The 26815-nt window shown below is 31.8% G+C and overlaps 3 protein-coding genes and 1 long non-coding RNA gene across 6 annotated transcripts in view; 2 read left to right on the forward strand and 2 right to left on the reverse strand.

The window, feature by feature from the left end:
* Positions 1-1609: 1609 nt before the first annotated feature.
* On the reverse strand, positions 1610-2886 carry LOC142241586 (uncharacterized). The gene is made up of 2 exons (XR_012723708.1): positions 2563-2886; positions 1610-2498 (listed from the first exon to the last, which is right to left on the reverse strand). It is a non-coding gene; the product is annotated as an uncharacterized LOC142241586 (long non-coding RNA).
* Positions 2887-3825: 939 nt separating this feature from the next.
* LOC142239064 (uncharacterized) lies at positions 3826-6669 on the reverse strand. Of its 2 annotated transcripts, none has more exons than XM_075310830.1 (2): positions 5912-6669; positions 3826-4973 (listed from the first exon to the last, which is right to left on the reverse strand). In XM_075310830.1, the coding sequence occupies exons 1-2, from the start codon at positions 5931-5933 to the stop codon at positions 3937-3939; spliced, it is 1059 nt and encodes a 352-aa protein (XP_075166945.1). In that variant the 5' UTR covers positions 5934-6669; the 3' UTR covers positions 3826-3936. The 2 variants fall into 2 exon arrangements, 1 of the variants encoding a protein (XP_075166945.1); XR_012722907.1 differs by lacking the exon at positions 5912-6669 and adding an exon at positions 5048-5805 and having other exon boundaries at positions 4842-4973.
* Positions 6670-8030: 1361 nt separating this feature from the next.
* Nup188 (nuclear pore complex protein Nup188) lies at positions 8031-20753 on the forward strand. Its single transcript, XM_075309313.1, has 9 exons — positions 8031-8131; positions 8364-8583; positions 8658-9503; positions 12416-12587; positions 12658-12767; positions 12837-15860; positions 15916-16070; positions 19385-19598; positions 19685-20753. The coding sequence occupies exons 1-9, from the start codon at positions 8106-8108 to the stop codon at positions 20642-20644; spliced, it is 5727 nt and encodes a 1908-aa protein (XP_075165428.1). The 5' UTR covers positions 8031-8105; the 3' UTR covers positions 20645-20753.
* Positions 20754-25494: 4741 nt separating this feature from the next.
* Positions 25495-26815, forward strand: part of GLS (glutaminase) — a 36721-nt gene continuing 35400 nt past the window's right edge. The window contains exon 1 of one of the 2 annotated variants that reach the window (XM_075312099.1): positions 25495-26062. In XM_075312099.1, coding sequence (XP_075168214.1) covers positions 25745-26062 — 318 coding nt within the window. In that variant the 5' untranslated portion in view covers positions 25495-25744. The remainder of the gene's footprint in view (positions 26063-26815) is intronic. The other variant, XM_075312100.1, reaches the window with a different exon arrangement.

Consider the following 26815-nt stretch of genomic DNA (forward strand, 5'->3'; position numbering starts at 1 on the left):
TAACCCAAAAGTATAAAACTATTTTTATTTAAATAAGTATGTCGCTATTTGGATTCGTAAAAGTTTCCATTGGAAAATTAAATCATTTATTTGGTAAAATATAACAAATTGTAATAAATTCTTTGATTTTTTTTAATGAAATGAAATTTAGTAATACTAATAATAGTAATAATTCTTGATTTTGTAATAACAACTATTATAAAGCTATGACTATTATTATTTAATAAGTAATATTTATTAATAAATACTATTATTAATATATAATTAAAATTCCTCTGGGTGTAAACATTGCGCCATTCCATCGATACTGAAATCTTTAAGAAATAAATATGCATTAGATGTATTTTCTAGGTACTATAAATTTTAACATATAGAAAAACAAGTGGGGAGAACAACTTAAATTTCACAAAAATATATAAGTTAAAGTATATTTTTATTATTATAGATATATTGTGGAAAAAATGTCTCCAAAATTGGTAAATAAAGGGACACAGACAGAGTAAGCGTAAAATATTTCTATAATTTTTTATCAATAAAAAATAATAAATTTGCCAACAGTGCCACTGTGGAGTATCAAGGAATTCCAAACGTGAAAGGAGATAAAACACAGCTAATCAAATTGCAAAATCAAATTAAGGACTTGGAAATACAGCTTTACCAAGCCAACAAAGTATGCGGTCTGTATTCACTGATGGCCAAATAAAAAAAAAATAATGTGTCCAAAATCAATACAATGGGAATGGAAAGATATATCAAATGCTATTTGTTTACATGCCGCTGGGCCTAGAGCGTATAATCATCTGTATAAAAAAGGGTTTCCACTACCATCAGTTTCGACTTTGCAGCGATGGAGCCGTAAAATTGAAGTAAGAGAGGGCATTTTACACGCTGCCTTAGATTTTCTTAGGTACAAAGCGGATATGTCGCAAGAAGACAAGTTATGTGTATTATCATTTGATGAAATCAAGGTCATGGAAAGATACGAATATGAACCATGTGATGATTATATCAGAAAGCCTGCTAAGTACGTCCAAGTCGCAATGGTTAGGGACCTTTGGAAATCCTGGAAACAGCCTATATATTTTAATTACGATACACCTATGGACGCAAGAATATTGAACGATTTAATTTCCCAGCTTTACGACGCCGGTTTACCGTCGTTGGTATAACTTGTGATATATGGGCAATAAATCGGTCGTTATGGAAAAATTTACAGGTGACACCGGGTAACGAAATTGAATGATAAAATTTTGTTGAAAAAAATAACTGAATTTGATTTTAGACCGACCATGGTTTGAAGATGAAAAGATTTTCGTGTTCGCTGATGCACCCCACCTTCTTAAATTAATTCGAAATCATTACTTGGATCATGGTTTTATTATTGGGGATGGTCATCACACATCAGTTACCATCGCCGAAATGTTGAAACTCACTTCTACTAGTGATGTTTCTATTGTTCACAAATTAAATACTGATCATTTAAGTGTTTCCGGCCCAGGTAAGTATTGAACTAACATACGCAGCAAAAATATCACCAAAATTTTTGCAATTAAAAGGTTAAAGTTGAAAATAAAACAATGTATTCAAATAAAACAAACAAGTAAGTAAGTAAAGTATAAAGTCGGGCGGGACCGACTATATCATACCCAGCGTTGCCACAATTAATTTTTATTTTGGACCAATATTTAATTTCTATAGAAAATTTTGTCAAAATAATATATATTATAAATTAAATAAAATAATTTTATTTCCATAGAAAATTTTGTCAAAATTTTATTTCTTTCAACTGCTTCAAATATGTTGGCTGTTATTATGAAGGCTTATATTCCCACACTGAAAAAAAAATATTGTCGTGCGCTAACAAAGAGCACTATACCAAATACTAAGTAGACCAACATAATATATCATACAATGTGATTACTGATACCACGAATACTTTTGTGAACTTTGTTTTGTAGTTTTTTGATTTACATCCATTTTCTGGAAGCTCCGTTAGTGCTACGTTAGCTAACGAACTTTTAAATTGTACTATGGACATGTTTGTCATCTTGCCTATATATTCCATACGCCAGTTAGGAACTTACTGCTAAAAAATTTTCTGTTAAAGTTAACCGGATAGAAGATATTTCGATTTTACTTTCTGTTAACTGGGAGTTAAAATCTAACCGAGATACATGAAAATGGCAGTTAATGATTAAAATTAATACAATGAAATTAATTTCACGAATTTTTTTCACGTTTGCTTTTTTGTATATCCCTAGAAACATTTTAATAAAACTATTTCATAACAATGTTAATCGGTTTGCAAAAAAATTCAAGAAATTGATTCTCTTTGACCGACCCAATTGAGTTTACGCCAGTCACAGGACATGTAAATTACATGTCCTGTAATCCTCCAATATTTTACATATTTTTATATAATCAATCAGACCAATGTCGTTGCAATGTACCAGCTTTCGATTTTTATCTTGGACAAAGGGAGGTAAATGACGGACAGCCTAAGAAGAAAGAAAGGAGATAGTTTTTTATTTTTTTTTAACTTGTAATTCATGGGTAACTTACAATTGGTCATCTGCTATTGTCGTCTTGCCGGGGCAGCAATCTTTCCGCCAGCCGTTACAGAAGAATGTTTCCTACTCTTCTTCTTACTCTTAAGGATGGTTTTAAGGTAGAGTTTAGCCGCCAAAATCACCAGTTTTTTACTATTAATTTTCTTTAATAATCCACTGTAAGCCTTGTGAAAAGTTTCTTTGGGCCATTGCCCTTCAAGACATAATAACATTTGCTTCAAACAGGTTTAATTTTATACTGGTTTATACATATTTATTTTTGATTTTAGGGGCTAAAGTCAAATTTAGTACTCACCTTTATCCATCATCAATCAGTCCATAGCTTTGTTCCATTATCCATATCAATCAAAAAAAAAAAAAACAAAAAACATTGGGTATTTAATTATTACATGCTAATTAATGTATAGGCGTTTAACAATACAACAACACTACACATACACAAAATTTTATTTCTATAGAAAACTGTGTTAACATTTTATTTCTATAGAAAATTTTGTCAAAATGTTATTTCTACAGAAAATTTTGTCAAAATTTTATTTCTATAGAAAATGTTGTTAATTTTTTATTTCTATAGAAAATTTTATTTCTATAGAAAATTTTGTTTCTATAGAAAATTTTTTCAAAATTTTATTTTTATAGAAAATTTTGTCAAAATTTTATTTCTATAGAAAATTTTGTCAACATTTTATTTCTATAGAAAATTTTATCAAAATTTTATTTCTATAGAAAACTGTGTTAACATTTTATTTCTTTAGAAAATTTTGTGAACATTTTATAGAAAATTTTATTTCTATAGAAAATTTTGTGAACATTTTATTTCTATAGAAACATTTTTCAAAATTTTATTTCTATAGAAAATTTTGTCAAAATTTTATTTCTATAGAAAATTTTGTCAAAATTTTATTTCTATAGAATATTTTGTCAAAATTTTATTTCTATAGAAAATTTTGTCAAAATTTTAGTTCTATAGACATGTGCAAACTACTTCTCTAAATTTTTACTATAAAAGAATAACTCGGAAAATCAAATTCACACTGAAGGCATAATGTGAATCTAAAGACAAGTAGTCAAAATTCGACTTTTCAATAATCATAATAGTCGAAAGTTGACAATTTAAAATTATTAAAAATTGGAAAAATGCACTTTTTCTAATTTTATAAAAGTTCAAAAGCAGATTTTTGGATTCTCACTGCATTCCTTATAGTGACGATCACATTGCCTTTAAAATAAACGCCATCGTCTACCTTGCCCTCATCGTTATATTCAAACACCAATTATTTTGCAATCAATTTAGAATTCATTTGGTCTAGTTTTTATCCACAATTTTTAAAATTACGATTTTGTTTTTTTTTTCAAATTTCTAATTTTAGAGTTTTTTATATTTAACTTCCACTAACTTTTGCAAAGTACTGGTCAAATTATTGATGGCCTCAATTTTAATGCGTTCAATTTTTTCCTGTTGCAACAAAGACATTTTATTAAATTGCATTAATTCATGATGCATTTCTTTTTGTAAATCGATTTTGTCACGTTCCACTTGTAATTTACGTTCAAAATACTTTTGCCACCAATTCGCATGGGATGATGATGGTGATTCCGGACGACCTCCTTCTCCACTAGATATTATGGTCAAATGATTTTCACGTTCACGTCGATTATGTTGATCAATATCCTGATGTTCCAATTTTGTATTCTTGCGCATAAAATTATTCGAGTCAGCTATCTCTAAAGTATAGATTTCTTGGGGTTCGTCTTCATCCTTAACTTCCGATTTTGGTTTTTTCATATCCGACAATGTACTGTCTTCTTCATCGAACTCATCATTCGATTTGAAATCAATTTCAATATGCGGTTGTATCATTGGGGGTTCCGAAGAATTATTATTGGCATATGGCGATGAAGCATTGTTTTCTTCTTCCACAGTAGCCATAAGTTTCGGTTGGTGGTTATTTCTTTTACTATTTGAGGTGTGTTCATTAAAATCTGCCTTTTTACCTTGCAGATATTTAAACATTTCCTCAAAAAATTCCCAATGCACATAACCGGATTTGAATTTTTTGCTTAAATTCTTATTGTAGGTGATTAAAATATTATGCCATTTCTTTTGAACCTTTCCGGCGCTATAACGAAATCCCATTTTTTGTAATTGTCGTGTACAATATAGCCATAGGTCGGTACGTTTTTGTCTGCCCTCCGTAAAACGATGTTCCAGGGGACCTCTTATGTGGATGAGAGCTCGTGTTGCATCTGTTGTCCATGCTCTTTCATATGGCCCTCTACCGGTATTTGCACCACTGTTTGCAGCCTGTTGTGATGATATGGGACCATCGCTTTCTTCCAACAAACAGTCATCGGGCAAATCTTCACAGTCATCTAAATCATCATCGCTTATTTGGTAGAAATCTAGAATTAAATGAAAATAATGCTATGTCAGTTACTTTACTTTTGCAAATATTATGAATGAATTTAGTATTTACCTATTCCCTTAAAGGCCGGTATTAAATTCCCATAATTTCGCTGGTTTTTTCACAGTTACTTTTCTTTAATAATTCCTCTTAAACTTAAAACTTTTTCAGATTCGCTTTGGATTATTCTCCATCAAATGTTAATAGAATTTGCCAAAAACAACGTTATAATTTTATTCTGCATTTACAGATTTATTTTCGTTCTTAATGAATTAAAAATGCTCGAGATATATTTGTGAGCCTGAAAGTATACAATGCATCTTAATTGATTTTTTCCTTTGTTAATTTTCTTCTTTCACAGCATATACTAGTTTGTATTTCGGGTTTTATTATTTTCTAGCCTCTTGTTAAGGTCTTACATTAACAAACATTAGCCCATGTAAATTGAATTTTCGCTCTCGCTAACGGCCAACAAGTATATAAAAGACTGCTATTAACAGCAAAAATGTTATTTGAGTTCACCTTATCGCGAATAAAATGCAATCTAATTTTTTCACCACACGACCGTCCAAAATCACCACGCAAAATATATAAACTCAAGTGAAGAGGGACAACAGAAGCTAAATAACAAACATAATTTCATCGTAAATCTAGCAGCAATCTCATCATCCTACCTATTATCACAAAACGTACAACATACATACACACACTACAAACCTTAGCATCCAAAGTGTATTTGCTCAGCCCACTCTCAAGGATAAAATTAATGAACGGAATGACTGTATGATAATCTTATATTCTACATTTTTATAAAATCTGGTATACACATAACACAAACACCGTGACCGGGAACAATATGCAAAATAATGCAGAAAACATATAATAATTAAGCAGCAGCAACAACAACTGAAATTGTCACACTTGTTTCTCACTTACTATCACATTCCATTCCAGCCATTTGTGTTTCGCAATGATGTTTACTTTAATTTAGTATTGAATTCATTCTTTATTACTTTTTTATATATGAAATAGAAAATAGATATTTTATTTCTTATTGGAGCTTTAGAAAAATAAAGCCTTGATGAGATCTTTTGATTACCGCCTGCTTCAGTTCTTGCTACTTTTCTTACTAATGTAAAGTTGTGTGGTGCAACATCTAATAACCACCTCCTCTATTTAGCGAGAGAAATGTGTACTGTAAATGTAATGGGAAAAATCATTCAATGCGAGTGAGAGTACCCTTAGATCTGACAATAAGACAAAGCAAGGATGAGGCTGAGATTTGTGGGGAAAGTCAGTTGCCAGTCACTTGTGTTCTAGTTTCTAGTTAGAAAATGTGACTGCGCGTTACAGCATCACTCGCTCACTAGATTTTGCCATACATACTCCGACTTACATACAAATAGATGGCTCTCAGCATCTGTCTAACAGAATATAAAATATAGGACACAAAACAAAAGCAACCAAAAACAAAAATGAAACAACCCTTAATGGAACCGCTATTGAGAAAGCTCGAACATATGATTTTCCATTTTAAATTTGAAAGTGATTAACGTTTCTTATCAATAGCCGCTAGGATGTGTGATGAAGGGTTATTTTGGTAACAGGGATACTAGGATAGTATTTGGTAAATTTGTTTTGCACTTGTTGAAAATTCTTGACATTTACGGCACCCCATGGCTTTGCATGTTTTGATTGTCTAAAAACAAATAAAAGGTAGTTTAATTTTTAAAGATATGAGTAAATCAAAAAAGCAATTTTTCTCACCATAGTAAATTGATATATCACCATAGTAAAAAGTTTCGGTTACGAACAAGCCCTAAATAGAGATGACTCGGTTTTGTTGAAATCGTAGCGTTATAACGGAGCTACAAATAAAAAGCCCAAATTATTTTTTTCTTTAGTTTTTATATGATATACGGGACATGGTATACGATTAATTTTCCAAGAATATTTGTCCTCATAAAACTTTATTGCGAGTTGTGGCATTTAATCAATAGCCACAGACGCCTGAATGAATCTCCACTCATCACATGCATCGATTTTTGTTAGAAAATAAATACAACCATTTGAACGAATTGCTCGAAGTCCATCCAAAGAATTTTGTTACCTGAAAAGGGGATATCATATTGTTTGCTGATATAGCAAACATTGTCTGCTACTTTTTGAGCCCGATTACACTAAAACATATCTTGCTTTGGCTGAAACAAACAAAAAGTTAAAATAAGGGCTATCGTAACTTAATAAAAACAATATGTTAAGAATGTATGTTTTATTTTCCCAAAGTATTTCTCAAATTTTGGTAGAACACAAACAAAATTAGGAGCTTTAAAAATATAAAAACAATTATACAACAACAATTTAAAACCTAAAAAATTCACGAATTGTTATTCGCAAGACCATGAAGTGCGGACTTTTTTCTATGAGTGTATATTTAATGCTCGGAAGCACAGAATGAAGCTGATCCATTTTTGTCGGCGGCTGACACTAAATATTTGCCTCCGGCGGCGGTTTGACGGCTAATGCGTCTTCCGGACTATAAGTTTTTCCGGACGGAATGTCTGTGTTTGTAAAGAGTCTTACAGTGTGTCCAATCGATATGACAATTCTTTGATGATTAAATAATCGGTAAATGTGTTAGTATTGATTATATGTTCGACACGACCACTGTCGTCCGGAAAAACTTATAGTCTGCAAGGCGCATAATCGATAGTGCTGCATGTTTATGGATCGATTACACATTTACCGATTATTTAGTCATCAACGAATTGTATCGATTGGACACACTGTAAGATTATTTGCAATCACCGACATTCCGTCCGGAAAAACGTATAGTCTGTAATGCGCTTTACAGATTATCAGTTATTCAGAAAACACCGAAATACGTGACGAAAATCCGCAAAAACAAAAACAAATATTCTGCAAATTCTCATGTAATGTCAACAGCCCATTTACAGACAATTTTCTCCATGTAAACGATCCATTAGGCTTAAGGGCTATCAGCTGATTTTGTTTTGCTAACAATAATAACAACAACATATTAGTGCGTGCAACTTAAGAAGAAGCATCGCATTTATTGGTGGCGGCACATATAGAGGATATTTTGGAGCATATCGCAAAATTAAGAATAATGGCTAATGCAACAAGAAATGTAATGTAAGTGAATCTATTTTTTATGCCCTATTTAATAAGGAGTATTTCAAAATGCTAATATATCAATGGAAGTGGATAAGCCACCCAAATGCCAACGGGTTTACGGGAAATGTACATGCATTTTTACAACCTAATATTAGCAATTCTTTGTAGGGGTTTTTCTTCAATTATGGCCCATTGGACACTCGATTTTTTCTACGTTTTATTAAAAAAAAATAATAATTATTTTTTGTAGAACCGATTGGAAACGTTTGTGGCAATTGGTTTCGGGTATCCACTACGAGACACCAGAAACGGCAGTTTTGGAAGAGCTTACAAATGTCTCACAGGAACTGAAAGACGGTCTTTTACAATTCAAAACGACAAATGATTCTAAAACTAATCTGGAAAAATTACTAGCAGAGAAAAAACAAGAGAAATTATTGCCATTTACTCTAAGGTTACAAGAGCTTCTGGTGAGACCAATGCAAATTCCATTGAATCGTTAAAAATAATCAAACAAATCTCTTTCATATTTATAATCACGAAGGATCTGGAATCCATGCAATGTTGGGAAATTCTATGCTTTTATTTGGCCAATGAATATCGTGGCTCTGCCAGTTCTCTAACCAATCTTATTTCTACAGAAAACAATATGACCCAATTGCTGGACGACATATGGGGTTACTATACTCTGGAGCGTATGATTGTATTGAAAATAGTAAAGAATCTTTTAATATTCTATCGAGTTCCAAATCATCCATATCACAATGAATACAAGGAGATTGTCAACAAGATCGGCATGGACAAATTAAAGGAGTCGTATATTAAACAACTGGAACATTTGATCAATGAAGTGCCACCACAAAAATTAACTAATCGAGAATTTTTCAACTACCAAGCTAAATTGATAAATTGGTCAGAACGTAATTCTCGTGAGATTATCGAAGTATCACATATTGTTTTATTGCTTTGTGACCATAAGCATTTTACTGTTGGAGAAATTAAATCACTTTTCAATAGTTTCAAACAGCATTCATTTGGCCGACAGCAGACATACTTGAATTCGGCCAATAGTTTACATTCTGAGTTACTTACACGCATGGCCTATGTAGAATTATGTATATTTCTTAAATGTGTGGACTTAAAACCGGATCAAAATGCCGGCCAATTGGCCAAAGATATATACAATGCTTTGGATAGGGATATTACCAGTATGTTTCATCATCCCGAAAATGGACCAATGCTATTGGCTTGGATGATGCTGCAAATACAACACACGGATGCGGCAGACAATGAAGAGAAGCTTTTGCTATGTCGTAAAATGGGGAAACGTGCAGTGGATTTGAATTGTTTCAAATATATGCATGATTTGGTCTCCAGTCAAATGTTCAAAGTAAGTTGACTAGATTTTAATTTATTTCAATTGAAAAAAAATGACAAGAAAAGATGACAAGATTTTATGTAGTTCATGTAGAAATTTCTAAATTAAAAATATCATATAAAATTTTCCTTTCAGTGTAATCGTTTACACAATTTTTTTCGGCTGAGAAATCAAAAAAGCTAAAATTGTAAACATAGACCAAGGAAGGTATAGACATCTCAAGTGAATTCACAGCGCTGTAGTTTGTCTGCACACCGTAGATGGCTCTTTTTCGTCTGCAATTGAGTGATTCTTTAATTTGGCTTTAATTTGTTTTCTTTCCTTTGTTTTCTCGTTGAAACACCAAATATTGTGAAAGTTTATAAAATACTATTCATCCACACCTTTTTTGTAATGCAAATTTACTCATTTAAACGGTTATTCTCGTTTTCCAAAAAGAAATTGAGTCACTTGACTCCGCAATTGAGTGGAATGACTGCGCACTGCAAATAAACAAAACCATGGTGAATTATCAAGGTATGTCTCTATTTTCTTGGTCTATGCTGTAAAGTTACAACAGCTGTTTTGACTGAGAGAACGATTGTTATTTCATGGTTTTAAGCTGAAATCAAAAACAACAACAATGATTAAAGAACAAAACCAACAATAAAAAAACAAAACGAATGAAAGAAGAGGAAGCACGCTCAAAATAAACCCAACCAACTGCACTCAAATCGATGATTTGACGGTGGCAAAGGAAAAGAGATATGTTTGTACGAATTTATTTCGGCACAAGCCGGCTATCATGTAAAACCTTTTTTCGGAGGGTTCAAGTGTGGTTCATTGTTGGGTTTAATGAACTGCCTGAATTTATTCTGCTAATTGGTTGTTGTAACAGTTTTTAATGTAGTTTCATCCATTTTGTTCTATGCTTGTGTAGTTCAGCTGGTAGCCAGATCAAGGAACTCTGCGACAAGGATGGGGTGTGTCCAGAGTGATCTGGTAGTGAGACGGGTAGGCTTAGCTGGGCAAGCAAAAAGGTGACGAGTGTCATGTGGCCCTTGATTACATATGGGACACACGTCAGCTACGCTGCTATCAATCACTGATAAGTATGAATTGAGGCGGCTGCACTTGCCTGATCTTAGTTGGGCCAAAACTACCCTTGTCTGCCGTGGGAGGTCTCTCTCCTCCGATGCAATGGGCGGCGGTCGGACTCCGAGAACAGGATTAACCTTGTAGCTTCTCACTGCTTCAGCTACAATATCCTCATGAATCCTGTTCAGACCTGTCTGATAATTAGTTGATCGTTTTGCTGCAAGTAGAGGATGCTGATGAGGAATGTGGTAATTCCGAAACGTGCGTCCATCCAACCATCTTGCAGTCTACAGGGCTTTACCCAAATAAAGTTGACAAACATTCTTTTCCTCTGTTGGTTAAGCTACACTTGTAGTTTAGTCAATGTCTGGTTTTAAGCTGAAATCAAAAACAACAACAATGATTAAAGAACAAAACCAACAATAACAAAACAAAACGAATTTTTAAATATTTTTAATTTTATTCACGTACTTCTGAATACTTCGAATATCTTTTGTATTAAATAGTAAAAGTTGACTTCTTCAAATTATAACAAGTATATACGGCCGTAAGTTCGGCCAGGCCGAATCTTATGTACCCTCCACCATGGATTGCGTAGAAACTTCGACGAAAGACTGTCATCCACAAATTTCAACTCACTCGGATGAAATTTGCTCCACCAAGAGGCTCCAAAACCAAATCTCGGGATCGATTTATATGGGATAAATGATTATGGACTGATATGGACCACTTTTGGCATGGTTGTTAAATATCATATACTACCACCACGTACCAAATTTCAATCAGATCGGATGAATTTTGCTTTTCCAAAAGGCACCGGAGGTCAAATCTGGCGATCGGTTTATATGGAGCCTATATATAATTATGGACCGATATCGACCAATTTTTGCATGGGTGTTTGAGGCCATATATTAACACCACGTTCCAAATTTCAACTGAATTAGATGAATTTTGGTCTTCCAAGAGGCTCCGGAGGTCAAATCTGGTGATCGGTTTATATGGGGGCTATATATAATTATGGACAAATATGGACCAATTTTTGCAAGGTCATTAGAGACCATATACTAATATCATGTACCAAATATCAGCCGGATCATGTACCAAATTTCAGCCGGATCGGATGAAATTTGTTTCTCTTAGAAGCTCTGCAAGCCAAATCGGGGGATCGGTTTATATGGGGGCTATATATAATTATGGACCGATGTGGACCAATTTTTGCATGGTTGTTAGAGACCATATACTAACACCATGTACCAAATTTCAGCCGGATCGGATGAAATTTGTTTCTCTTAGAGGCTCTGCAAGCCAAATCGGGGGATCGGTTTATATGGGGGCTATATATATTTATGGACCGATGTGGACCAGTTTTTGCATGGTTGTTAGAGACCATATACTAACACCCCCCATCCTATGGTGGAGGGTATAAAAAAAGTCCAAAAATGGAAAAAATAAGAAAGTTGGGAAGTCGTATTTTTAAAATTTTGAAAAAAAAAATCTAAAAGTCCACATTCCCTAATTTTGAAACGCCAAAAACTCCACATTCAAATTGCAATTCCTAAAACGAAAGTGAAACACGTTAGCATTAATAGGTCTTAACAATTCCTTGTATAGCCGAATCACAATCTTTGGCTTTACTCCCTCATATATTTTTCTATTTACGTAGTATAAAACCACGATTAAATTTTTCGCGTTTACTCAATACTGATATTCCAGCTATCTATAATCGTATATATGAATTTTCCACTTGGATATGCCTCCACATTAATTATTTCTTTTTCTAATGAGAATCTTTTCTGTTTATTTTCTTAATCGACATGTTTTTAAACATCACCTCCTCCTTTAAATAGGATGATTCCATGGTATCGAGAATCGTTCGCAAGACCATTTACAATTTGTTAACAAATTTATGTGATTATTTCGATGGTGATGGTTCATGCGCTCGACATCCTTATATTTATGAACTATTGTGTGAGTTACTGAGTTGGCCCACCTTAGCCAAGGAATTTTGCAGTCATGAAGGTAATTTAGTTAAAATTTAAAATTTTCATTTATAGAAAATTATTCTTTATTTCTTTTTATACTATCACAGAGGGCGGTGTTCGATCTTTGTATGACAGTTTATTGGAAATGTTTCCCCTGGATTTTGCTCATCTTTCAATGATAGCAGCGGCATTGACAAAAGCTGGAATGGGAAGCTATGTAATTAAGAGCCAAAAAAATATTCCTAGGAATGTGTAAATTAAAAAACCTTATTTTTTAATATTTCAGATCAAACAAAATATTGAAGCATTACCCATACTTACCGATCTCTATGATGAAAATAAATTTCAATTGAAATCCATAGCTGGAGATGAATATATTCTAAGCCATACGGTGAAACCTTTTCCGAGAATTGATTTTTATATTCCGGAAGGCACATCAGCCACCATATTAAATCGCCAAGAGGGTTATTGTGTACACTTTAGAGTCCAAGTGAATTTCTTCGATGTCCTTCACCATGAAATCAATTCACTGCTAACGGAAACAATGCATTATCATGGTGATTATGAAAATAGTGAACGTGTTCGTCGTGTCAATGAGGGTTTGAAGTATTTGTATACAGCCCTAAGGAAAACTAAGTCTCTGGAAGGCATTAGCGTGGAAATGGTACATCCAACAGAAATGTGCATAGATTTACTGAATAAATTTAAAGCTGTACAAAAAGTTCCCATTGAGCTTATGGCAAATTGTTTGAATGTTTGCACTGCTCTACTCCCTTTGGCCGATGCGGAAATTTTTGTTCGTGTTATAAATTTGTCAATTTTACCCGTAATTAGCAATGATTCTTTGGGAGATTATAAAAAATATGCCCATGGAGCCAGTTTTGATTCTTTATTGGCGGGTTTCTATTTAGTGGATGTAGAAAAGAAAAAGGAAAGCTTTGAGTTTCTACAAGCCTATTTGGGATTTCTAAGGACCTATACCAAATTGCATAGAGGAAAATATTTCCAAGTTGAAATTCCTGGCCTGATATTTTTACTACGTGATGTCTTTCCCCATCTACATGTATGGCGTTTTAAATCCCAATTGGAGAAATATACCATTTATGCTGAGATTATGGGTTTCATATGTGACATTTTGGATGAATTTACCACACAACAGAAGGATGCCAAAATCACCAAAGAACAAAAATTGCTTCGTGATATATGCGTCTACTCAATGCTGAATATGGAAAATGGAATTATACTATTACGTTTTGTAGCTTTGGGAAATGCCTATTTGCAGCACAGCATGGAAATGGAATCAAATTGGATGGTACAACAGTCACATGGTCTGGTCCTATTGGTTCGTCTTTCCATGAGAATTTTAATGCAGGTTCTAAAATTGAAAAGTACCATATTTGAATCCTCTGAATTGTCCTCCTTGGAGGCTATGATTTATACACAACCCAAACAACGAGATACACTACGAATTATCCCTGTAGTCACTCGTTATATGAGCAATATTTTTGATCGCTGGTTACCGATATTATCATGTCGTCTATTGAAAAGAATTTCTTTGGAATTCAATATGTCTCTCTTGGCCTGCCTCGATATGGAACCGGATCAAATTCGCATGACGTTCCTACAAAAATTACCCGATGAATTGGAGAGTGATTCAATAAAAATTGCCATACTGGAATTGGTGGAGTCGTGTATAGAAAAACAGCCTGGAGTGACGGAGGCTTTTTTCAAAGTGAACTACAATAAAGAGAAACGCATATTTGGCAAAGAAAATGATACTCAAATATCCGATAGTATTGTTACCTTTATGGAAGACTATTTGGATGCTGTAAGCAAGGATCCCCAAATAGTGGAACAAATGCTACCCAGTAAAATCATGAATTTATATCATATGTTATGGAAACAAAATATGCAGCTGCTAGTGGAGCCGCTAGTACAAAAATCCGATTTTTGGGATAAATTATGTCAGCCTTTGTTTGGTGACTATAAGAGTAACGTTAAAGCCTACACCCAGTTGCTGAACATTATGGGAATAGAAATCTTTGCCAATCATCATAAACCCAGCAGTGGTTTGAAAAAAGTGGTGGCAAAGCTTTTCGATTCGAAATATTTCGAAAAATGGTTGGCATTTGTCTTCGATCTACCCAAGACAGTTGTGGATAGACCTCATGAATTTAATCCCGAAGAAATGCCCGAGTGGTTGTGTCGTCTGCAAGCCTTCAAAAGTTTCATTCTGATCATGTTGAAGAAACAACCTCCTTTTAGTGAAATTCCACGTAAACAAATTAAGCTATTGGCTGAGAAGTGTTTAGATATTTTAGTGGATCGCGCCGATTTTGTAGACGATCTAAGGCCTTTAATCATTCTCTCCGAATTGTATCTCTTCATAGTGTTAAGTTTTAAACACTCCTACACCGAATCCTCGCAAGAGCATAAAAATACTTTGAAGCAAGTCAATAGTGTTTTGGCTAAGGTGGCTTCATGTTATACGGATTTACATATTCGGGCTAAAGAGGCATGTCTATCGCTGGCCATAAAATGTGCCGATCTACTGGCCGAGGAATTAACAGAGGATTCATCATTGTCCCTAATGTTTTTACACTCTGTGGTTAATATCATTTGCTCGGAATTGAATTATCTAGAGCATTGTGTTAAAGTTGAAGCCCAAAGCAAGAAGACCAATGATAATGATATAATGCTTGTGAAAAAGTCCTCTTCCAATTCTCTGATATTATGTTTGAATCTATTGAAGACCATAGCATCGATCTTTCACAATGATGGTTTTAGTAGTTGGGACTTGCCATTCATTACGAACAAAGTCTTCCAGAGATTATTGAGTTGTACTGGAGCCATTATGCAAATACATAGTAAACAACAGCTATCTGTAGAGCTATTGGATGTTTTAATTGTCTTTGCCAAAGGCAATTGTTCTGTGGAATTTCTACATTGTGATGTTGGTGATTATTTGTGGTTGAAGCTGTTACCACCAAAGGAATTGCTAGAAGTCAATTACACTCTCCAGCCAAAGGATAGTGATTGGACTGTTCAAAAATGGTGGCCCATCTATGCCAGAGGCATTGAATTGGTTACAATACTCTTCCAAAAGCACACCTATCATTTTCTCAAGGAAACCCTACAGTTTGTTGGTATACATGAGGAATATCTGGTCGATTCATTGCTATTGAGTAAACAATCATTGGAACCCCCGGCAATGCATCTTATTAAAAGTTGTACATCTTTATTATCTAATCTGGTGTTATTTGAAAAACAATGGCGTTTGGAACATTCCCAATCGATGTTTAATTTGATGGTATGTCAAAAAAAATGCTGATTTTTTGTTCCTATATTAAGGTTTTTTCTTTTAGCGCTCTGTGCAAATGCTCCTTAGTCATGCCATTGCCATGTTCCATCAACCAAAGAATTTAAAAATGTTGATAGCAGGTCGTCGTTCACAATTGGATATTCTAAGAGACTCGGAAAATGCCGGTTTGGTGGATGAGGCTATTACAGCTTTTAATGAGTAAGTTGTGACGAGTAAATTTTTTGGTATACTAAGCGAAAATGTTTATTGACTTTGGATGAAATTCAGAAAAATTAGAAATATTAGAAAATTGGGAAAAAGTTTTTGCTTTAATTGACTTTAAAATCATCCCATCGATTGTCATCAACGAAAATCGGTCTTCCTAAAAATCGAATAATATGTATTTTTCCAAAATTTAAAAAAGTTGGTAAACAACTTATCCAGTTTTTTTTTTAATCGAAACAGAACTATTATCCAGCTGATGTATGATGATGGTGGAAAAACAGGCCACATATGTATGGCTTATAAGATTTTTTCAACGATTCTTTTTCAATTATTGCTTTTTTTTTTAACTTTAAACCTAATATTTAAAATATCGACATAATTTTTTAGCAAGGCATATTAAGGCATCATTATTACTAAAACGGAAATATCAGCCGCCACATTCAACGTTGCCATAGATGGTAGAATTCTACCAAAAAATGGTACATTTTTTACTGTTTGGTAGACTGGTAGAATTCTGAATGGTTTGGTAGATTTTGCAAAACATTCCTCACAATTTTGACAAAATTTTCCATGGAAATAAAATTTTGACAAATTTTTCTATAAAAATAAAAATTTGACAACAGTTTCTATAGAAATAAAATTTTAACAAAATTTTCTATAGAAATAAAATTTTGACAAACTTTTGTATAGAAATAAAATTTTGACAAAATTTTGTATAGAAATATAATTTCACAAAATTTTGTATAGAAATAAAATTTTGACAAAATTTTCTATAGATATAAAATTTTTACAAAATTTTCTATAGATATAAAATTTTTACAAAATTTTCTATAGAAACAATAATGTTGACAACATTTTCTATAGAAATAAAATGTTGACAAAATTTTCTTTAGAAACAAAAATTTTGACAAAATTTTCTATAGAAATAAAATTTTGACAAAAATTTCTATAGAAATAAAATTTGGACAAAATTTTCTATAGAAATAAGATTTTGACAAAATTTTCTATAGAAATAAAATTTTGACAAAATTTTCTATAGATATAAAATTTGGACAACATTTTCTATAGAAATAAAATTTTGACAAAATTTTCTATAGAAACAAAAATTTTGACAAAATTTTCTATAGAAACAAATATTTTGACAAAATTTTCTATAGAAATAAGATTTTGGCAAAATTTTCTATAGAAATAAAATTTTGACAAAAATTTTCTATAGAAATAAAATTTTGACAAAATTTTCTTAGAAACAAAAATTTTGACAAAATTTTCTATAGAAATAAGATTTTGGTAAAATTTTCTATAGAAATAAAATTTTGACAAAAATTTTCTATAGAAATAAAATTTTGACAAAATTTTCTATAGATATAAAATTTGGACAACATTTTCTATAGAAATAATATTTTGAAAAAATTTTCTATAGAAATAAAATTTTGACAAAATTTTCTATAGAAACAAAAATTTTGACAAAATTTTCTATAGAAATAAGATTTTGACACAATTTTCTATAGAAACAAAAATTTTGACAAAATTTTCTATAGAAACAAAAAATTTGACAAAATTTTCTATAGAAACAAAAATTTTGACAAAATTTTCTATAGAAATAAAATTTTGACAAAATTCTCTATAGAAACAAAAATTTTGACAAAATTTTCTATAGAAACAAATATTTTGACAAAATTTTCTATAGAAATAAGATTTTGGCAAAATTTTCTATAGAAATAAAATTTTGACAAAAATTTTCTATAGAAATAAAATTTTGACAAAATTTTCTATAGAAACAAAAATTTTGACAAAATTTTCTATAGAAATAAGATTTTGGTAAAATTTTCTATAGAAATAAAATTTTGACAAAATTTTCTATAGATATAAAATTTGGACAACATTTTCTATAGAAATAATATTTTGACAAAATTTTCTATAGAAATAAGATTTTGACAAAATTTTCTATAGAAACAAAAATTTTGACAAAATTTTCTATAGAAACAAAAATTTTGACAAAATTTTCTATAGAAACAAAAATTTTGACAAAATTTTCTATAGAAACAAAAATTTTGACAAAATTTTCTATAGAAATAAAATTTTGACAAAATTCTCTATAGAAACAAAAATTTTGACAAAATTTTCTATAGAAATAAAATTAGGACAAAATGTTCTATAGAAATAAAATTTTCTATAGAAATAAAATTTTGACAATATTTTCTATAGAAATAAAATGTTGACAAAATTTTCTATAGAAATAAAATTTTGACAAAATTTTCTATAGATATAAAATTTTCTATAGAAATAACATTTTGACAAAATTTTGACAAAAGTTTCTATAGAAATAAAATTTTGACAAAAGTTTCTATAGAAACAAAATTTTTGACAAAATTTTCTATAGAAATAAAATTTTGACAAAATTTTCTATAGAAATAAAATTTGTAAAAAATTTTCTATAGAAAAAAAATTTGGACATAATTTTCTATAGAAATAAAATTTGGACAAAATTTTCTGTAGATATAAAATGCTGACCAATTTTTTTAGAGATAACATTTTGACAAAATTTTCTATAGAAATAAAATTTGGACAACATTTTCTATACAAATAAAATTTCGACAAAATTTTCTATAGATATAAAATTTTGACAAAATTTTTTATTGTAATAACGTTTTGACAAAATTTTCTATAGAAATAAAATTTTGACAAAATTTTCTATAGAAATAATATTAGGACAAAATGTTCTATAGAAATAAAATTTTCTATAGATATAAAATTTTGACAATATTTTCTATAGAAATAAAATTTTGACAAAATTTTCTATAGAAATAAAATTTTGACAAAATTTTCTATAGATATAAAATTTTCTATAGAAATAACATTTTGACAAAATTTTCTATAGAAATAAAATTTTGACAAAAATTTCTATAGAAATAAAATTTTGACAAAATTTTCTATAGAAATAAAATTTTGACAAAATTTTCTATAGAAATTAGATTTTGACAACATTTTCTATAGAAATAAAATTTTGACAAAAAATTTCTATAGAAATAAAATTTTGACAAATTTTTCTATAGAAATAAAATTTTGACAAAATTTTCTATAGAAATAAAATTTTCACAAAATTTTCTATAGAAATAAGATTTTGACAAAATTTTCTATAGAAATAAAATTTGGACAAAATTTTCTATAGAAATAAAATTTTGACAAAATTTTGTATAGAAACAAAAATTGTGACAAAATTTTGTATAGAAACAAAAATTTTGACAAAATTTTCTTCTATAAATTTCAGTGCAATAATATTAATGTTATAATTTTTGTTTTATTTCCAGTTTAACCGAAATCATCATATTGTGCGTGAAATGCTTGCAAGCTTTTAGTCCAAATTTAATTGATCTAATATGTGAAGCCGAATTTTCGGTTTTCAAATGGGAACCCATTTTCGAAATATGCTTTGGAGCCCCTAAATTAAGTGAAAATGCTGTGCATCTATCATTTGGAACTGTACTGAGCATAGTGGGTGTCTACACGAAAGTTTTAAATTTGGTAAGTAATCTGCAAATATTTCTAGACATTAGCAAAGTTGAAATTAATTTAATAAAAATATTTTTGTTTATTTTTTTCGTTACTAGCAAAACTATGGCTTCCACGAAGTTCCCCTCAATGTTTTGCCAGAATTAAATTGTGGCACAGGAGGCGGCAACACAACTATCACTTCAACAAACACTACAAAATCCCCTCAATCACATAATACCACACAAAGGCCATTTTCTAAATCTCTTTCGGTTGCCTCTGTATCCTCTATCAATTGCCCCCCTAATGAGCTGTTATCAAATTTAGATGGTGAATTGTGTTTGGTAGCTTTGGAACATATACTCACATTGGCGGCCTCACAAAGTTTATTGGCTTTGAAAAATCCCTATTTATCGACCCGGGAAAAACAATTAATAAAAAGGGAAATTAGTAGTGAACTTTTGTCCTATCATGAGTTTGTGCGGAAAAAAGTTTTAATCGATTTTAGAGAGCATAACAAAATCTGGCATAGACGTAAACATGGTCAAGTCCTAATGCAACAAAGCGATAATGATAAAGATCGAGATTCAAATGGTAGTAGTGGACCATCAACAAGTTCCACAGTGCCACAACGTGTAGAAACTCAACGTAGACCACCATCTTCTGATTTGAGAGTAAATGTTGTACGTCGCCTACATTTGCAACAACAGCAACATCAGAAAACACCAGGTCCAACGGGATCATTTGAAATGTCACGTATCATAAGTCCTATTGGAGGTATGGGAAGTAGTAAAACTCAGCAACAATTGCCACCAGCAGCTGCTTCCACACCAGCCTTACCCCGGCCGCCGTTACGTCGACCAGGTCATAGTGAAGTGCTAGAGGAGGACTACAATAAACGTGCCCATGTCACAGATAACGAAGGTGGTGTTATGTTAGAAATTCAAGAAGAAGAAGAAACTATACTATTCCCTCCGGAAGAACCCAAATATAGTGCTCTCTCCTATATACAATTCGTCGAAGAAGACTATTTACATTTTATGTCCAATTTATTTTTTGTTATTTGTCAAAATGATTAACTTTTCTTTCAGTTACGGAGGGAGGAGCTCTCCCATGGGGCTAATGAGCTGTTGTGTCAAAATTGTGTTAATTAAAAAAGTTAATAAAATGTATTTTTTGATAAGAAAATTTTTATCCAAAAAAAAAAAAAACAGTGATGAATTGAACAAATAATTGTCCCATATTTACATAGTTGGTTATATGTTTACTACGTCAATGGTCTTCGGGAGTTATATGCAAAATGATTGTTGAATGTATTGGCAAGTAGGAAAGTGCGAAACAATAGAAATATTTGAGAAATTTAGGTTCTCGAAATTAAGTTTTGGGAGATTTAATAAACCTTACTTCCAACTAAATATTTTGGAATATACATCTATAGGGGAAATATGAGCACCTCAAACGTGTTTCAAAAGCCAAATGCAATTTTTGGATGGGGGACATGGAAGATGTTTGTCGCAACCATGTTACTTTTTCTGAATTTATGTGAAACCTCTCAAACTGTGACACTCTGAAAACTTGACACCTCCCAAAAGTGGACAGGGACATGTCAAATATGGTGAACTATATCGAAGACGTTTGGTCTCTTCGCAAGTTTGCGAACAAAGAAGAAAGAGAACCGTAGGAATAGTGAAATTCTGATGGTGATGAACAGACAGGAATTACAGCCTTTAATTGGCATTATAACTAGACGTAACACACTTGAGAAAGATATGGTAAGAATACACACACAAAAATATTTTTTGTCTTCAATCACGAAATTATTTTTCCAACTAATTTTTAATTGAAATGTCTTCAAACACGTAAATGATAGTATCATTCACCAACGTCAAAAATGTAAAAATGTAATTTTTTTACAAAATTAATTGATAGAATTAATTTTGTGATTGATTTTTGTTTCAATTTAAAAATTTGCTGAATCAATTAAATTTTTAATTAAATATATTTAAAAATTCAATTAAAATTTTAATTAGAAAAATTTTGGTTATATTTTTATGTTTTTAGGACTTAAAAAAAAATGATGACATTTGCAGTGTCCACAATTATTCTTTGGAAGAAACAAGATATTTTCTTTCAGGCTAAACTAACTTGGGGACGTTTACTATATTAGCACATTGAACTTTACTCTCATAACTGGACACCTCTCAAATGTGGACAAAATATAAGCGACCGTTGGTGTCCACTTCTCAGAGGTTTCACTGTACCTGATTTCGACAAGCATATTATATTTGGCAAAAAAGAACATTTGTGTGAAAAATGCAATCGAACGCAGTTCGATTTTCATGGTAAGCAATATTAAATTGAAATCTTGATTACTTTCACAAGGACATGTCCTTTTTGGATATCTATGCACAAGTGTAGTTTACAACTAAAGGCAATATTTTCAAAAGTTCAAAAAGATTTTATTAAAAAGCTATTGCATCTTTTAAATTTATTGATTCAAAAAAGTAACCTAAAAACTAGTTTTAGACACGGTACCCTTTAGTTGAAATTCTAGACTATTCCTTTATAGTTTTCTGTTTTTCTGACACATCAAACATTTTTGTTTCAAATGTTTTCGTTGTAATTTGCATGGAGAACTCAAGAAAAATCGTTCGGAATTGAAAAAAAAAAAACTGTTCGGTTTGAAGTTGTTCTAAAGGCACAACTTTAAAAGCGCCTCCACAAATGTCCTTCCAAAGATGTTGTTTATTTTAACAACACATGAAGTTCTTTTAATTGAATTTTTTATAACTAGCGTTTTTCATATTTTTAATGGGTAATTTTAACTTTTTTTATTTATTATTTATTTGGCAAGATATGACAAATTTTTTAATTCACATACAAAACAATGAACTCAGATCACACCTTAAGAAGTAATGCAAATTCTGTGCGGCGGCCCATGGTAAAGTCATCACTTCTGCGCCAATTTTGAACTACTTTAGGATGCGAAGTAATGCAAATTCTGTGCAACGGCTGCTGAAATGGTGGATATCCGTCGTATGATAATTTCATGTTGAAGTCATCGCTTCTGCGCCAACTTTGCACTACTTCCGGATACAAAAAGAACATTTTCAAAACGTTTTTGGCGACGATTTTTTTGCTGGGACGTTGTGATCGACTGTAATTTATAGACAGTTTATTGAAGGAATTTGCATAGTGAAATGAGGACAAAGTTTACTTTAATTTGTTTGGAAATAAATATTTCAATAAAATTGGAGTTTTTTCGAAATTTCTATTTACCAATTTACCACTTTAATTTTTTTTTTGAAATAAATTATTCAATAAATTGGAAGATTTTTCGAAATTTCTCTTTACCAATTTATGTTAATTTGGCAAAATAGCCCAATAGTTTGCCTACACCGAAAAAAAGTGAACAGTTTTATAGGAAGAATGAACTACCACGCACGAAAATCGAACTAAATTTTACTCCACATTTTGAGATTTCCACAAAGCGTTGTTAAAACCAGGAAATTTTAATGCCCTGTTGTACTATTTAAGTGCAGTTCACGAAATTACATCATCTCATAGAAGAAAAAATTAACTTAAAGTAAAGAAGAAAATCATTGGCGCTAAATAATGACCATTTTAACCATTTTAAGTAGTTCATTCTTACTATTTTTGGGAATCGTACGAAAATTTGCATTTGTTTTAGTTCATATTGAACTTATGTGTACGGTCATTGAACTTTATACTCACGTTTAGTTCATACAATTTTTGAGACATACTTAAAAAAAGTAAGATTTCATAAAGCTGTGGAAAATTTCGATAAAAAAAAAAATAAAATTTAACTAGAAGCAAATATTTTTTTTCCAATAAAAATAAGTTATGGCCTGATCCTGTATATCGAACGAAAGCTTTCTTTCGTATTCCAAACGAAAGAAAATTGATTTTTGTTCCTCTATTTCGAAAGGCAAGTCACTTCATATTTTGTTGTCGAGCAATAAACGAACATATAAAGGGTGATTTGTTAAGAGCTTGATAACTTTTTTTTAAAAAAAAACGCATAAAATTTGCAAAATCTCATCGGTTCTTTATTTGAAACGTTAGATTGGTCCATGACATTTACTTTTTGAAGATAATTTCATTTAAATGTTGACCGCGGCTGCGTCTTAGGTGGTCCATTCGGAAAGTCCAATTTTGGGCAACTTTTTCGAGCATTTCGGCCGGAATAGCCCGAATTTCTTCGGAAATGTTGTCTTCCAAAGCTGGAATAGTTGCTGGCTTATTTCTGTAGACTTTAGACTTGACGTAGCCCCACAAAAAATAGTCTAAAGGCGTCAAATCGCATGATCTTGGTGGCCAACTTACCGGTCCATTTCTTGAGATGAATTGTTCTCCGAAGTTTTCCCTCAAAATGGCCATAGAATCGCGAGCTGTGTGGCATGTAGCGCCATCTTGTTGAAACCACATGTCAACCAAGTTCAGTTCTTCCATTTTTGGCAACAAAAAGTTTGTTAGCATCGAACGATAGCGATCGCCATTCACCGTAACGTTGCGTCCAACAGCATCTTTGAAAAAATACGGTCCAATGATTCCACCAGCGTACAAACCACACCAAACAGTGCATTTTTCGGAATGCATGGGCAGTTCTTGAACGGCTTCTGGTTGCTCTTCACTCCAAATGCGGCAATTTTGATTATTTACGTAGCCATTCAACCAGAAATGAGCCTCATCGCTGAACAAAATTTGTCGATAAAAAAGCGGATTTTCTGCCAACTTTTCTAGGGCCCATTCACTGAAAATTCGACGTTGTGGCTCGTTAGTAAGTCTATTCATGATGAAATGTCAAAGCATACTGAGCATCTTTCTCTTTGACACCATGTCTGAAATCCCACGTGATCTGTCAAATACTAATGCATGAAAATCCTAACCTCAAAAGAATCACCCTTTAAAATAAGTGTCAAGAAGAAAGTAAAAACATTCTTAACATTTAAATGAATTCTCAGTCCAAAAATTTGAAAATACTCATTTTTGATATTCAATGTATTCTCATACAACCGAAACGAACTTTCAAAAATATAAAAACTCAAATTTATTCGAATTCAAGTTACTGCCTTTCTTTCGAATGGGTTTTCGATATACAGGAACAGGGCATTTAATTTAGTGTTAGTTTAACTACGGACATTTTTTTCTGTGTAGTGTAATATTTTTAAATTTTGGTCAAAACAGAAAAATTGCAATGTATTAAATGCATATAGAGTCTTCACATGTACATATATGTATCTCTTCAGGAGAGGAAACAAGCCCCCTTTAACAAATACATGCCAACGTATTTATTCATTCATGTTCTCTAGATCAGAGCAGATGTTTCATTTAAAAGAAATATAATAATGGAAGTACTAGTCCGTCCGTACAAAAATCTTAAGATTTCATAAGCAATTTGTTGAAAAAGACAAATGTTTTAACACATTGTTATCACCATACACATCTTTGCTCTCTTTTGCCTGTGTTTCTCTTTTAGCTGAAAAGGAGGCCAAAAAAAACAAAAACAACACAAGGCAGAGGCTTAAGAGTTTAAACGTTTAAATTCTATAACGAGAGTGATTACATCCCTTAAAAAGGTGAGTGATTGCTTTATGTACAAACACATGTTTTTGCCGTTCATATAAAAATCAACTTCCCTATTACCAGACTAGAGCCACATAAACCCCCTTAGAAGGGAAGAAGCATAGTAGTGTATACCGTTAGATTATTTGTTGTTGTTTTTTGGTTATATGTGCTCTCCTATACAGCTTAGCCTTACCTCTCGCAAATAAACACAATATGAGATAACACCCGACCTCGACCCGAGAGTTTCATTTCGTTAAAGTTAGCTGTTTGTATCGGCCACGAAAAGACCACAGTACAAAAATTCTTTTACTCTTAAGTTTCATTTTGCCACTTTGGATTTCAGTCGATTTTGTGGTATCAGCAAATACATACCTATTTGGAAGGGACTAAAAAAAGAAATTACCAAAGCAACGAAATCAATCGGAAATTGTGTTGAAGTTTCAAAACTCCAAGAGAAAAAATCAATTATTTTCAAACATACAAAAAAGGAAAGACTGATATTTCGTTACTTAATCTATTAGATTGAAAAGAAAAAAATTATTTCTTTCTAAACCAAAAGTTTTTCTACCCTGATCTGTGTTGGAAAAATAATGTTTAAAAGTTCTTCGTCATTGTCAATTAAACAATTGTGCTTGTTGGTAGGCAGCAGTAGCAGTAAAAGGCCTAAAAACGTACAAATTTTAAATGGAAATAACGCATCCTTATCGCTATTGAATAAGCGTTCTAAGGCAACCGCTTTGAATTTAGCCGAAAATCTTGAAGAGAAAAGTTGCGAAAATAATTCCTCCATCCATCAAGGCGAACCAACAATATCAAACCAAGAAAGCCACAATGTTCAAGCATCTTTAGAGTTTCGTAAGAAATTCGGCCACACTGGCAAATTATTACAGGATAAAATAAAAGCTGAGGTATGTATAATGGACAATGAATAATGAGTGTATACTTGATTGTACTTCCTGAAAACTTAAATGTTTAAAATGTCATTTTAGTATTGGGTTTCTCTTCCTCACCTCCATGTAGTATCATGAAACACCCACCCATCCACCCACATAATTGCTTATCTATTCATTTGTGTGGGAGACATTCATTGATTTTTATCATTTTTGAAAAAAAAAGATTTTTTCCATTTGAATTGCAACAAGTAACTTGGTCGGGATAAAATTTAAGATTCGTCCATCAAGGATCACACCTCACGCCACTCTTGACCTATGGTTTTTGTTGGTGACGTAAAAAGTTAAATATCAATTTATTTGGGATTAGAAAGGCCTCTGGGGAGCCTTTCTCTATGAAAAATGTTAGCTCCCCCAGAATTTTAAAACGATTTTACGATTTTCCACTAGGCATTATAGCCCCCAAGCTGAAATTTGTATAGATACCTTAATGGTTTTAAGGATATTTTTGGACTATACCAGGACATTGGAGATGTTCTGAAGATTTTAAAGCAAATAGAGTTTAAATGAAATGTTTTTAAAATCAAATCTATAACTGATATATCTGATGGTTAAAACAATTGGTAGATGGTATGGGAAACTTGTTGCATAAACCTCCGGGGAAATCGATTGAAAATTGCTGCTTTCAGAAACTGAGAATAAAGGCAAATTAGGTCCACATGTAAATGTGCCATTCAGAAATATTGACCCTCTATCAATCTGTCAACTATC

The sequence above is a fragment of the Haematobia irritans genome, chromosome 5, assembly GCF_050003625.1.
Source record: "Haematobia irritans isolate KBUSLIRL chromosome 5, ASM5000362v1, whole genome shotgun sequence".
NCBI lineage: Eukaryota > Metazoa > Arthropoda > Insecta > Diptera > Muscidae > Haematobia > Haematobia irritans.